Source organism: Triticum urartu, chromosome 4 (assembly GCF_003073215.2).
Source record: "Triticum urartu cultivar G1812 chromosome 4, Tu2.1, whole genome shotgun sequence".
NCBI classification, from domain to species: domain Eukaryota; kingdom Viridiplantae; phylum Streptophyta; class Magnoliopsida; order Poales; family Poaceae; genus Triticum; species Triticum urartu.
In genome coordinates this window covers 354,035,379-354,048,404 of record NC_053025.1, presented here as the reverse complement: position 1 = coordinate 354,048,404, position 13,026 = coordinate 354,035,379, and the positions used below count along the sequence as shown (strand labels likewise).

The 13,026-nt window shown below is 46.9% G+C and overlaps 1 protein-coding gene across 1 annotated transcript; it reads left to right on the top strand.

The window, feature by feature from the left end:
* The first annotated feature begins 427 nt into the window (after window positions 1-427).
* Window positions 428-12,429, top strand: LOC125551660. Its single transcript, XM_048714936.1, has 3 exons — window positions 428-1,297; window positions 10,251-10,546; window positions 11,925-12,429. Exons 1-3 carry the CDS (start codon window positions 519-521, stop codon window positions 12,266-12,268), a joined length of 1,419 nt encoding a protein of 472 aa, XP_048570893.1. The 5' UTR covers window positions 428-518; the 3' UTR covers window positions 12,269-12,429.
* The last annotated feature ends 597 nt before the right edge of the window (window positions 12,430-13,026 follow it).

Below are 13,026 nucleotides of genomic sequence, written 5' to 3'. Positions count from 1 at the left end.
TTTAATCATGTAATTTATAATCATTATAATAGAGAGAGTAATAAAGTAGCTCTGATCATTATAATAGAGAGAAATAAAATAGTTCATGAATTTGTTAGGATAATCAAGTTTTCTCCTCCTTTTATCTGGATGGATTCATCACCAAATATACTACTTGTAAACGATGCCTCTATTTTGCTAAGTGAATAAAGGAGAAGAAGTTCTGTCAAAAAAGAAAAACTAATAATGATTTTCCTTTCCATGTGTACATGAATTTAACGGGTCTTTGCATTATTTGGGACAACGGGTCATTTTTTTTTAAGCATGAGTATGAATCCTGATGAGTTGAGAATATTACTGTCCACCTAACCAACTCAACCACAGGTTGATTCGCTCGGGCACTGGGTCGTTAGTTTGTTAAACTTTCTGAAAAGAAAAGAGATTCGGTTTCCTCCTCTCTGTCCGATCCCCACTTTCTCCTGCAAATCCAATCCAATCCCATCCCGGCCGATACCCTAGCCAGAACAAAATCCTCCGCCATGAAAGCCGCCGCCAAGCCCAATCCTCCTCCGCTGCCATCGGCGGCGACTTCGACGCAGCCGTCGACCAAGGCGGCATCGTCCTCCTCCTCCTCCGCCGCCGATCCCAACCCCAAGCGCATCCTCCCCACCGCGGCCGACGCCGCGCACTCAACCCCCTCGCACCCTAATCCAAATCCCAACGGCGCGCCCAACCCACCCCCGCTCCTCCCGTCCCCGCACGTCGCCCACCTACAGCCCCTGCCCCCGCCGCGCCCGCTGCTCACCGTCGCGGCGGTGGAGGCCGCCATGGCATCCATTCCACCCCCGCCGCAGTATGGTCTCGAGTGCCTCGACCGCCGCACCGTCGCGCTCTCCGACGGCACGGTTCGCACCTACTTTGCGTTGCCCCTAGAGCCTCCACCGCAACTCCGCCAGCCGCCGATATTCCCTGCGCCCCACTTAGGCCCGCCCGGCCCGGGGCCTGGCCTTAACAGGTGGATTCCGCCACTGATGCACGCCGTACCTCCTCCCTGGCCGCCCCAGAAGCGCAAGCGGGAGGGTCAGAGCAATGGTGGCCCCCCCGTTGAGTCCTCGGGCCGCCAACACCAACAACATCAGAAACCAGAGGAGAGGCGTACTGCAAAGCAGGTCAAGGTCGAGACGTCAGAGCTGGATGCGAAAACACTCGAGAGCTCCTTTCTTAAGATGGTGAGGGTGATCAACGAAAACACGGAGGTGAAGAAGAATTACCGGGCCAATGGACAGATTTCCCAGCTGAGATGCGTTGTCTGTAATAGGTTTGTTCTTCAATGCAAAATCTTTGCCTGTTGATTTATTTTGCACATACTCTACCAACTGAGCATAATTAGCAGTTTAGTATAGATCAAATTTCTGCAAGCGATTGCAGTGGATACAGCTTTATTTGTTAGTATTTTGCTACCGCTAGTTCTAGGATATCTGTAGCTATCAATGCAATTTGTTCATTTTTTTTCGCGGGTGAATGCAATTTGTTCTTTAGCTGACAGAGGAAATCTTCTGATTGATGCCTCATGTTCTCTATTAACCCAGAACTGTTCTAGAAGGCAATCCTGTAGCATTAAAAAAGGCCTAGGTGCTAGGCGTCACCCTCTGTATCCCTGAGTTGTCGTGATGTGCCACTCCAGCTTGCATCTTATCGAGCATTGGTAGTTCTATAGTTGTCTAACATTCCTTGTATGAAACTGTTTTAGTTTAGCGTTAGTGTTAGCTATCCACAGCTCAAAACAGTTCTGTTTATTTATGTTTTTGGAGCTATAAAGCATGAAGCTCCACCAAATAGTTTATGCAGGGCATGCCTCTGGGTAAATTAGACATCATGGCTAAATCTGAGAATAGTTTTGGATTAACCGGGTGTATCGATTTGGTTTCTGCTGACGGGTTTGTTTGGTTCAGGTGTTAATAGGTTGACTCTGAAAGAGTTTGGTTCAGTTTGGTTTCTTATAGCAAATGGTTGGGTATGGTCAGTTATAGGCCTGAACAGGTCCAGCTCCAAAAAGTTTAGACCCGTAGTTCATGCCCGGTTGTTGACGTTGGTTCCGTTCGTAATTCTCTAGCCCATTCTTCTCAGCCCATCGGACTTCAATGGCTGCAGCTCGCCTTTGCGCATCGGCGCCGGAGTAGCTCCCTGGCCCCACCTTCGCAGGTATCGCGCACAGCTTGCCGGACTGACCTCCCGGCCACTACCGTCGAGCGTCGCTCACGTGCGGCTCTCTGGACCTGCCTCTGTGGCCGCTGCCGTCGAGCGCCGCTCGTGCGCAGCTCTCTGGACCTGCCTCTGTGGCCGCCACGCGCGGCTTGCCGGACTGGCCTCCACGTCAAGCGCCGCTCACGTGTGGCTCCTCGACCCCGCCTCGGCAGTCGCTGTCGTCGCCCCGCTCGTCAGACTGGCCTCCGCAGCCGCCCGCCGCCCAGATCAGCATTCGTCGTCTCTCCGCAGGCCCTCACCACAGCCGGCAGCCCAAACTCCCGAAACCACCTCGCAAACTCCAGAGCCGGAGTCCACTTCCCCCATGTAGGCAGCAAGAACGGCGTTCGCGAAGACGCCATTCCTGATGGAGCTTTCGTCGAACAGCCTGCAGGCATCCAGGAACCGGCCAGACCCGCCGTAGGACACGGCGAGCACGCAGGGCACAAAGACGCTGCTGAGCCACCCGGACCTCGCGGCGAGCAGGTGTAGGGGACCCGGTACGAGTCGAGCGGGCCACGTTGGGCGAGCGATCAGGGAGTTGAAGCAGAGGCTGGGTCTGCCATAGGACGATGGTTATTCTTACTACTCGAATGGTTTTCAAACCATTTCAGGAACTGGCTTCAACCACGGGTAAGCACTCAGTTTTAGTTCGATTTGGGTGGAAAGTCAAGTTGATTTGGTTTTGGTTGGGCTGACATAAATATACACTTGAGTTTAATTTGGTTTGGGTTGCCACGTTTATTCGAGCAGGTTTGGTTGAGGTATGGTTTAGTTCTCAAACTTTTCTCAGATTTAATCATGGCAAGGGCCATTTTGCCATTTGGCGATTTGCTTACTTTGCGGATACATGACTTGCTATCATATTTTTTCTCCTCCATGAGTTACATTATGGGTTGACTTCTTATGTAGAAAAGTTAATCGCTGTTGCGGTAGCATCAAGTTCGTCGTCGTCTATTGTTTTGTACAATATTGTTTATGAATGTAGTCCCACTAGTTGGTACCTCATATACTTTTGATAATATCTAGTGCTATAGATAGTAGATACCCATCTATGCAGAGGACCATATGAATGAAGAAACAAGGAACCTTGGTCACTCTTGGTTAACTTTCGTGGTTCCTAGAACTTGGCCTGAAACTTTGACCAAGTAGTTTATGCTGCCCACGTTTCCCCACTCTTAAATTTTTGGCAACAATTTGTTCATCATTTTTTTCTTTATATTTGAAAACAAAAGGCTTATCCTTAATTTTCTCTCACGAGTTTGTTTGCAATGTTTAGTTTTCTACTTGTGGAAACAAATTTGTTACACGTCTTTGTGGTTCTTTATTCAGGTCTGGGCTCATATGCCTACGTTTTTTATTTTCTAACGTTGTTATGGTTGTCTGAATTTTGATGTCGAGTTGCAGTAGCAAGCAAAACTATTTTCCTAAAAGGGCAGAATCCCCGTTTTTTGTTTAAGCACTCGTTCTGTTTTCTCTTGTTCTTTACATTTCCCAACCTATGTTGTTCTTGAAATTTTAGCAACCTTTTGGCTCATACAAAATTGACCAGTTATATAGTTATATACATGTCCTATAAGCCAGTTATATGCTTGATTTTTTAAGACAATTTCATGCAATTTCCTTTTAAAGATGCCCGTATGGATATAATTTGATTACAGGGACTATATAGGTTTGCATGTGTTGAAGTGGAAAGAATAGCAACTGATGTTATTAGGAGGCCAAAGCCAACATATATATGTGTACAAGGGGATACCAAAAGACTAGAATACAAAAGGCCAAAAGACATCGTTAATATAACTCTAACACCCCCCCTCCCTCAAACTCATTGTGGATCCACAACACTGAGTTTGGAGAGGTGAAATCCATGTTGCGCTCTAGTCTGGGCCTTCATGAAAAAGTCTGCTAGCTGTAACTCAGAAGGCACATATTGAAGAGCAATAACATGATCCTGCACAGTAGCTCGCACATAAGAAGCATCAACACCAATATGCTTGGTGAGCTCATGCTTCACGGGATCCCGCGCAATACTGATAGCATCTGTATTGTCTGACAAGAGGATGGTAGGTGTAGTAACAGAAACACCAAAATCCTCCAGTAACAATTGTAACCAAGTCACCTCTGCCGTCGCAAGAGCCATAGCTTGTAACTCAGCCTCTGCGCTCGAACGGGAAATTGCAGTATGTGTCTTCGTCTTCCAGGCAATGAGAGAACCACCCAGAAAAACACAGTAAGCAGAAAGTGAACGGCGATCCGTAGGATCACTAGCCCACGTAGCACCCGAATAGGCATGGAGCTGTAACGAGCTAGAATGGGAGAAAAAGAGACGATGAGAGATAGTGCCACGAAGATATCGTAGAACACAAAGAAGGTGACTACAGTGAACTGAAGTAGGAGCAGAAACAAACTAACTTAGAATATAAACAGGATAAGAGATATCTGGACGAGTGACGGACAGATAGACAAGACTCCCAACAAGATGACGATAACGCGTCGGATCAGACAAGGGCTCACCATCAGAAGCGCGAAGATGAACATTGAGCTCCATAGGAGTCTCAATAGTGCGCTCATCACTAAGAGCCGCACGAGCAAGAAGATCCTGGATATACTTTTCCTGGGAAATAAAAAAGCCATCAAAGGTGGAGGAAACCTCAATCTCAAGAAAGTAATGAAGAGGACCAAGATCAGACATAAGGAACGTCTCATTAAGACGGTCCTTGACAAAGGCAATGTACTCAGAATCGTCGCCAGTGATGATCATGTCATCAACATATAGAAGAAGAAGAGTGCGGCCACGAGCAGAAATGTGGACAAATAACGTTGGATCATGATCACTAGGAGAAAAACCAGCTGCGGTGATCACAAAGGCAAAATGCTCAAACCAAGCACGAGAGGCTTGCTTAAGGCTATAGAGAGAGTGACGAAGACGACACACCATTCCATCAAGAACTGAATACCCAGGTGGTGGCTGCATATAAACCTCCTCACGCAACTCACCATTAAGAAAGGCATTCTTAACATCAAGCTGAGACGCAGACCAGTGGCGAACAGAGGCCACGGCGAGAAGCGTGCAGACAGTGGTCATATGGGCCACAGGAGCAAATGTCTCGTTGTAATCACGACCATGCTCATGTTGAAAGCCACGAGCCACAAGACGAGCTTTATAACGCTCAAGAGAACCATTAGAGCGGGTCTTAATCTTATAGACCCACTTGCAAGTGATGGGACGAACGCGAGGAGGAAGAGAAACCAGATCCCACGTGCGGTTGCGCTCAAGTGTGGCAATCTCCTCTGCCATCGCAAACTGCCATTCAGGATGAACAACATCACGATAAGAGGTAGGCTCAAGTACAATCGAAAGACCATATTGACTAGGAGAATAGCGATCAGGAGGAGGGCAACGTCGAGCCCGAAGACCATAAGTCGGCTGGGAAGATGAAGATGGCGCACCCGAAGTAGATGGCACATCAGTAGAATCATCCACAACACGTGGACGATGGGTATAATGAAAACGGAAGGTGGGACGATAAGGAACCACATGAGGTGATGGAGATGGGGAAGACATCGTTGATGAAGGTGGAGAGTCATGCGGCAAGGGAGGAGACGAAAGTGTAGGAGGAGGTGGCGGTGGATCTGCAGTAGTGGGATGAGGAGTAGGAATACGAGGCACAGAGGGACGTGTATCAGGAAACGTGAGAAAAGAGATCCTCATCTGAAATGGCCGAGGAGGATGGTCGTGGGTAGAATGGACGAGACTCATCAAAAGTCACATCCCGAGAAATACGCATCCGACGATCGACTGGATCCCAACACCGGTACTCCTTATGCTCATCACTATAGCCTAGAAAAACACACTTAACAGACTGAGCGGTTAGTTTGGTGCGTTCTCGGGGCGCAAGGAGAACATAGCAAACACAACGAACAACCGAAGCGCCGAATAATCAGGAGGACGATCAAAAAGACGCTCTAGAGGAATATGACCCTGCAGAGCATATGATGGTTGAATGTTTATGAGATATGTGGCCATGGAGACAACCTCAGCCCAAAAATGAGGTGGAAGAGAGGCGGCAATCATCATTGCACGAGCTGTCTCAAGAAGGTGACGATGTTTGTGCTCAGCCACACCATTCTGAGCGTGAGCACCAGGACATGAGAACTGAGCAATAGTACCTTGCTCGGCAAGAAAACCAAGCAACATTTTGGAGATAAATTCGCCCGCAGAATCAGCACGAAATACACGAATAGGTGTAGAGAACTGAGTGTGGATCATGGCAGCAAAACGCTTATAAATAGAGAGAACCTCACTACGAGAAGACATAAAGTAAAGCCAAGTGTAGCAAGAGAAATCATCTATAAAAATAATATAGTATTGATGACCCCCTTTGGAAGTGAAGGGAGCCGGACCCCATACACCGGAATGTACTAAATCAAAAGGGCGTTGAGACACCGACTCACTAGTAGGATAAGGTAACTGGACCTGTTTACCAAGCCTACAACCCTGACACTGTAAGGAGACATCTTCTGAGACAGGTCCCAAAAGACCATGACGAACTAAAGATGATAGTCGAGAACCACAAGGGTGACCAAGTCGATGATGCCACTGCTGGAAGGAGCTGGTAGTTGAAGCGACGAAGGCAGATGAATTGGCGAGTGTGGTAGCAGCAGAAGGCACATGAAGCCAGTCTAACTCCCAAAGGCCCTGAGAATCATGGCAGCGAGGGCCAGCCCCAACCAGGGCCTTCGTGTGATGATCCTGGATAGTGCAAGAATCAACATCAAGAATGACACGACAACCAGAATCAGTAAGCTGACTCGCGGAAAAAAGGTTCATGGTAAGACAAGGAACATGAGAAACATCTAGAACATAAAATGAAGAAGTGGAAAGAGTGCCTCGACTAGTAACAGGAAGAGGAGTACCATCGGGAGTATGAACATTAATAGGGAAATCGAGAGATCTAAGAGAGGACAAGACAGAAGAATCAGAAGACATATGAAATGAAGCTCCAGAATCCAGAACCCATGGGGATGTATCTGACTGTGTTGACAGTGGTCGCCCAGCACTAGAAGCACCAGTCACAGAGCCTGCAGTACCTGTCGAAGAACCTGAAGCAACAAGTAGACGCTTAAGCTTCACAATATCCTGCTCAGTAAAAGGGACCGTAGACGGCGTCGAGGAAGAAGCATGAGTCCCAGTAGACGAATTGCACTCCCTATTACGCATATCACACTTCTTGAAGCAATCAGACTCGGGGTGATCATTCCTGTTGCAGTAGCCGCAATGAGTACGAGGACGAGAGCTGCCCTCACGAGAGCGACCCTCACTACCAGAAGGAGTGGGCAGTAGCGGCGGAGCACTGGAGCGAGAAACCACTGGTGGCGCGGCAGCTCGAGTAGTGAGCACAGAGGAAACCCGAAGCAAACCAGCACCACGGAGGCGAGTCTCCTCAGCATGCAGCTCAGAAAGCACCTCAGAAATAGAAACACGGCCACGAGCAAACAACTGAGCACGTCGAGGCTCAAACTCCCCACGGAGGCGCGACAAGAACTCATACACTCGCTGAAATTCGAAGTCTGACCTCACAGTCTGGCAACACGGGCAAGTTCCACAAACAGCGGTGCAGAGGGAGTCAAGCTGGCGCCAGATAGCAGACTCTGAGTGTAGAACTCATCAATAGTGGAGTCTCCCTGCCGAAGAGCATGCTCCTGACAAACCACAGACAAATAGAGAGCATCACCAGAGGGCTGATAGCGCTGGTGAAGATGAGCCCACATCTCAAAGATAGTGCTGAGGCCCATAAACTCAGAAGCAAACTGAGGTAGGACACTGGAAGTGAGGACAGCCGCTGCACGAGCATCATCATCACACTACCCAGTGTAAGCAGCCAAATCATCACGATAAATGGAAAGGGCATTTGAATAATCCAAGATCTGTTGGTCATAAGCAGCAGCCGCGTCATCAGTAGCAACCCTGGCAACAACCCTATCAGCATCAGAAGCATCTGCGGCAAGAGCCGGTGCGGGTGGCGGTGGGGTAGGAGCCATAGGAGCAACTGGACGTGGAGGACAAGGTACCTCGCCGGAAAGAACACCCCTGAAACGAAGGCCACGCATGTGAATGCGCATAAAACCAACAAACTCAGCATAGTTACCCCATCAAATATCAGCGGGCAACGCGGGATGGCGACATAGCCAGATGACGTCGACGACATGGTGCTCCTTTCTCCTCTCTCTTCTTTTAATAGGAGGATACCAAGTCAACCGAAGCATCAGGAAGTAGTCACAACAACAGATCGCACGCACCCCAGTCGAGCACCTCGATGGAGGAAGCGGGCAGAGCGATATGATGGGCGGCAGCCAAAGAGACGACTGAACCACAAATCGCAGACCATCGAAACCAAACTGGCACACACGAGAGAACTTGAGGCCAGAAGAATAACCAGCGGTGGCTGGCAGGCCAGGAGAAGCCGGCGAGCAGCGGCGGTTGGCGGACCAGGAGAAGCCGGCAGCGAGCGGCGGCTGGCGGACCAGGAGAAGCCGCCGGCGGCTCGTGCCTCCACCTCGAGGCGGTGGCCGGCGGAGGGTATCCCGGGGCCGCGGATCAGGAGTGGCCGACAGAGAGAATCCCGGGACAGTGGGCCGGAAGGAGGCAACGGCCGGCGACGAAGATCCCTGGGCCGCTAGCGACGGCTGCCTGGAAGCAGACGCGGTCGACCTGGGCGACACAGAGACGACTGCAGCCGGCGGCCGATCTTGGAGTTGGAGGAGACGACGGGCCGGTAGGTGTGGAGGTCAAGCACCGAACGAAGCAGGGGATAGCCACCGCTCGATGGATGTGTGTAGAGGATAAAGATCAGGAAGGAAACCGATCTGGAGGTCGATCAGGGGGAGCAATCGATCAGCCACAGATCGAAAAAAATTAAGAAATCCAATTGCAGCATGAGTTGCAGCGTGCGGAAGGGACCTTAGACCAGGCTCGATACCATGTTGAAGTGGAAAGAATAGCAACTGATGTTATTAGGAGGCCAAAGCCAACATATATACGTGTACAAGGGGATACCAAAAGACTATAGAATACAAAAGGCCAAAAGGCATCGCTAATATAACTCTAACAGCATGCACTCCTAAATTGTTCATACAATACGAAGAATGCAGAGCTTCATGCTGCTCATCCTGAGTTTATGCAGCCTATGCTTCTCCACTCTTAATCAATGTTCAAAAAAGCGGAAAGCGTAAGCGATGCGGAAGGACACAGCTTAGAGCAATGGGCGCTTCAGCGTTTTCAAAATTGGCTGTTTTTGAATTATATGCACAGGAAAATAGGAAACATGGCACATAGGTAATTGAAATAGCATCTAAAGTGCAGTTCACACCATAGCAAATACACATGAGGTTCACACAGCAAGGAAATTAACAACTAAAGTGCAGTTCAGTTGAAATAGACATTGTCGAATAGAGATCATGTTGCCAGAGTTTGGCCAGAATCTGAAGGAAATAGTTCCGAAACAGACCCTAATAATAAGATAAATGGCATATGCTATTAGTGCGTAAGCAGCCAAGCAGAAGTAGTTCAAAAACAGCCAAATTTTGGCCAAAATTTTAAAAAAGCGCTCAATCTACCACTTAGGGCCAAAGCGAAGCATTTTGCCATCACCCAGCGCTTAAGCGTACTTAAGTGTCGCTTAAAAACGCTTTCTTGAACACTGCTCTGAATTTCGTGGCAATGATTTGTTTTTCCTTCTTTTTACTTATATTTGAAAACAAAAGACTTATCCAGTTGTCCTTCATTTTCTTTACATGAGTTTGTTTGCGATCTTTAATTTCCTTGTTTCAGCATTCTTTCTGTTTTCTTTTGTTTTTACATTTCTCAACCTGTATTGTTCTTGAAATGTCAGCAACTTTTTGGCCCACGAAATTGACTAATTATATACTTCTATGTATGTTTTATTAGACAGTTATATGCATGGTTTTTGAAGACAATGTCATGCGATTTATTTTTGAAGATGCCTGTATGCATAATTTGGTTACAGGGACTCGATGGACTTGCATGCACTCCTCAATCATTCATACAATACGAGGAATCCAGAGCTTCGTGCAGATCATCTTGGGTTGCACAAAGCTATATGTGTTCTTATGGGTTGGAACTACTCCATAGATCCTGTAAACAGAAAGGCTTACCAAACATTATCTACTGCTGATGCTGAAGCCAATCAAGGAGATCATATTTTATGGCCACCAACAATCATAGTTGAGAACACATACAAGTCAAATAACGACGGGCAAAAGGATGTCATGACTAATAAAGAGATGGATGGCAAGCTCAGAGGTACTCATCAAATACTTGCTCTGTCACTGTGACTTTGGCAGTTCAAATTGATTACTTTGTTAATGAGCAGATTGTGATGTTTAGCCTCTTCGTGTTTGTTTGAAGGAGTGTGACAAATCAATTGCTTGGACCAAAGCGAAAGCTTTATAAAACCATTTTCCTTGATAAGACTTAGCCCTGCCAGAAGATAATCTTCGAGGGTCACTTATAAAATTTTGAAAACTATACTGGCACGTTTTTTAAATGACCAATACAACTTTTCTCTTGGAAGGATTAATCACACCATTTGGTCTCTGGAAATTGCATTAGATGGTTTTCTCACCCCTTATGTTTTTCACCCTCCCTTGAGGAAATTTCCGTGAAGAGTAGGCTTGCTACCCTTATGCTTCAGCTGAAAATGTTTTTGGTCTACCTGACTTATTCGAGCTCCCTTGTCCATGTTTTATTACACCTTATGTCAGCTGGCTTATCATTTCTAATTTGCCCATGACATGGTTGACAGTATTTTGTCAGCTAAAAAGTTTATTTACTTTCCAACAATGTAGTCATTTGCCTGTCTTATATATTGGCTAATGCAGTGTGGTTTCAAAGAGTTGGATTGCATCTTAACGTTTCATGGTCTGTTACCCGTCAGTGTGACCTTGGAATTATTTGGATAGATAGGGGGTTTAGGCCTGCCCGATCCCTTGTGGTGGGAAGTTAAGTTGATGTAACATGAGTGCTCATTCAAGGGATTGGATTGTACCCTGTCTGTCAAAATAAGCCCTTAGTGTGGGTTTCCCTGTAGTTTTAATCTCAAATGTGCATATACCATATAGTGAGGTTGGTTCTAAAATATGTATATACAAAGTGTGTTAATATTGGCAAGTTATACTGCAGTTGTTACAGCATGGAGCTTAGAATCTTATATAATTTTGGCCTGGCTAATAATATGGGGTGTGCCCTCTATCTATGCGTGCTCTTTGATGGAAGCAGGTTAAGTAACAGAGAGCGTCGATTGGGTGGTAGAGAACCACAGCATCAATGATGTTTTCTTGCTTAAATGTCATTTAGTCAGGCAAACCCAGCCACGTCCGCACTAATCCTGTTTTAGGGCGTTGTGCAGATTCTCCATGAGGGGGTTAAGCGAACACACAAATTGTTTGGTGGTCAAGTGAGCGTGACCAATAGAATAATAGATTGGGGGATTGAAGTGTAGTTTCTCCTAGTACAACTTTCAGTTAGTTGAGCCTTTTTCTCTGCTTCAAATATTGTGCATCTTAGCAGTTTGCTCATACCCAGTTAACATTCGATTCAATTGTCTCTGCTGCATTTAGTTTGTTTTAAAATTCATTACGAGTCCCAGGCACTAATCCATGAATATCTATTTGTTGTCCAGAAATGGGGTTCGCCGGTGTGAGTGTGAAGCCACTAGTGGGCAAGGATGGAGCCATGCTAGTGACATTCGCAAGCAACCTGGCTGGTCTGAAGGAAGCTGCGCGGCTTGCTGAGCTCTTGGAGACTGAAGGCCATGGACGAGCGCAGTGGGTCCACGCCCGGGGCCTCACCCCGTCTTTTGTTGGGGGCAGTAACCCCATGTTTGTCAAGGTGGATGAGACGGGCCAACCGACATGGGTCCTCTATGGCTATTTGGCCACGGCATGGGACTTGGACACGCTTGACGCGGAGTCGAGGCAAAATGTTGTAATAAAGAGCAGGAAAGAGTTCGATTTATCTGAGTAGGACCCACCCTGTTACAAGTGTGTATTTTATAAGTTATAAAACGGACTAGTTTGTCGACAGCGACAGCCACATTTCACAAGTTTATCTGACTATGATGCAGGTCTCATCCTTGTTAGTCATTTCATCGACTCATTGGTTTTAATGTGAAATCCTTTTTGATATGGTTGCTCAAGTGTTGCCTCCTTGACATGAACTAGTGGTTGGGGCGTGCCATTGGCACGCTTTCTGAGCGTTCATGTGCGTACTTTGGTCCAGGTTAAGCGGACCAGGTTAATCTTTGATGACATTTATATACAGCCAAAGTGATTTGACTACAAATGAATATGCAAAGATTGACTACAGATGAATATGCAAATCTTTGCTGACTTTAACCTCCCGATTTGTTCCATAATTTATTATAAACCTGCTATTATGAGGACATGTGCTTCTTTGCCGTCATGTGCGCACCAGTCTTGTCAATACAAGTGCAGTAGGAAAGTGTTGAGTCGTCAGGCATAGCAAGGTAATAGGTCTATATTAACAGATAGTGGCAGTCTTACAAGGTCGATGATATAGCACACCCTGCAAACCGACAATTACACTTCATGGAAACACAATTCAATCATGTTCATAGGTGTGTCCATGGAAAAAAAGATGGTCATGTTGAATACTAAATGACATGAGTTCATTCTGCATGAAATGAATACTAAATAAAATGAATTCTTAAGTGTGTCCAGAAAAGCATTTTCACATCTTTGACAATTCGAAATGAGTTCATT

What these genes read in the sequence shown, in the direction of transcription:
- LOC125551660 (XM_048714936.1), top strand. Translation starts at nt 519, where the DNA reads ATGAAAGCCGCCGCCAAGCCCAATCCTCCTCCGCTGCCATCGGCGGCG. An exon ending in AGATGCGTTGTCTGTAATAG is followed by an intron (nt 1,298 to 10,250) that starts GTTTGTTCTTCA and finishes ATTTGGTTACAG; the next exon opens with GGACTCGATGGACTTGCATG. An exon ending in GATGGATGGCAAGCTCAGAG is followed by an intron (nt 10,547 to 11,924) that starts GTACTCATCAAA and finishes TTTGTTGTCCAG; the next exon opens with AAATGGGGTTCGCCGGTGTG.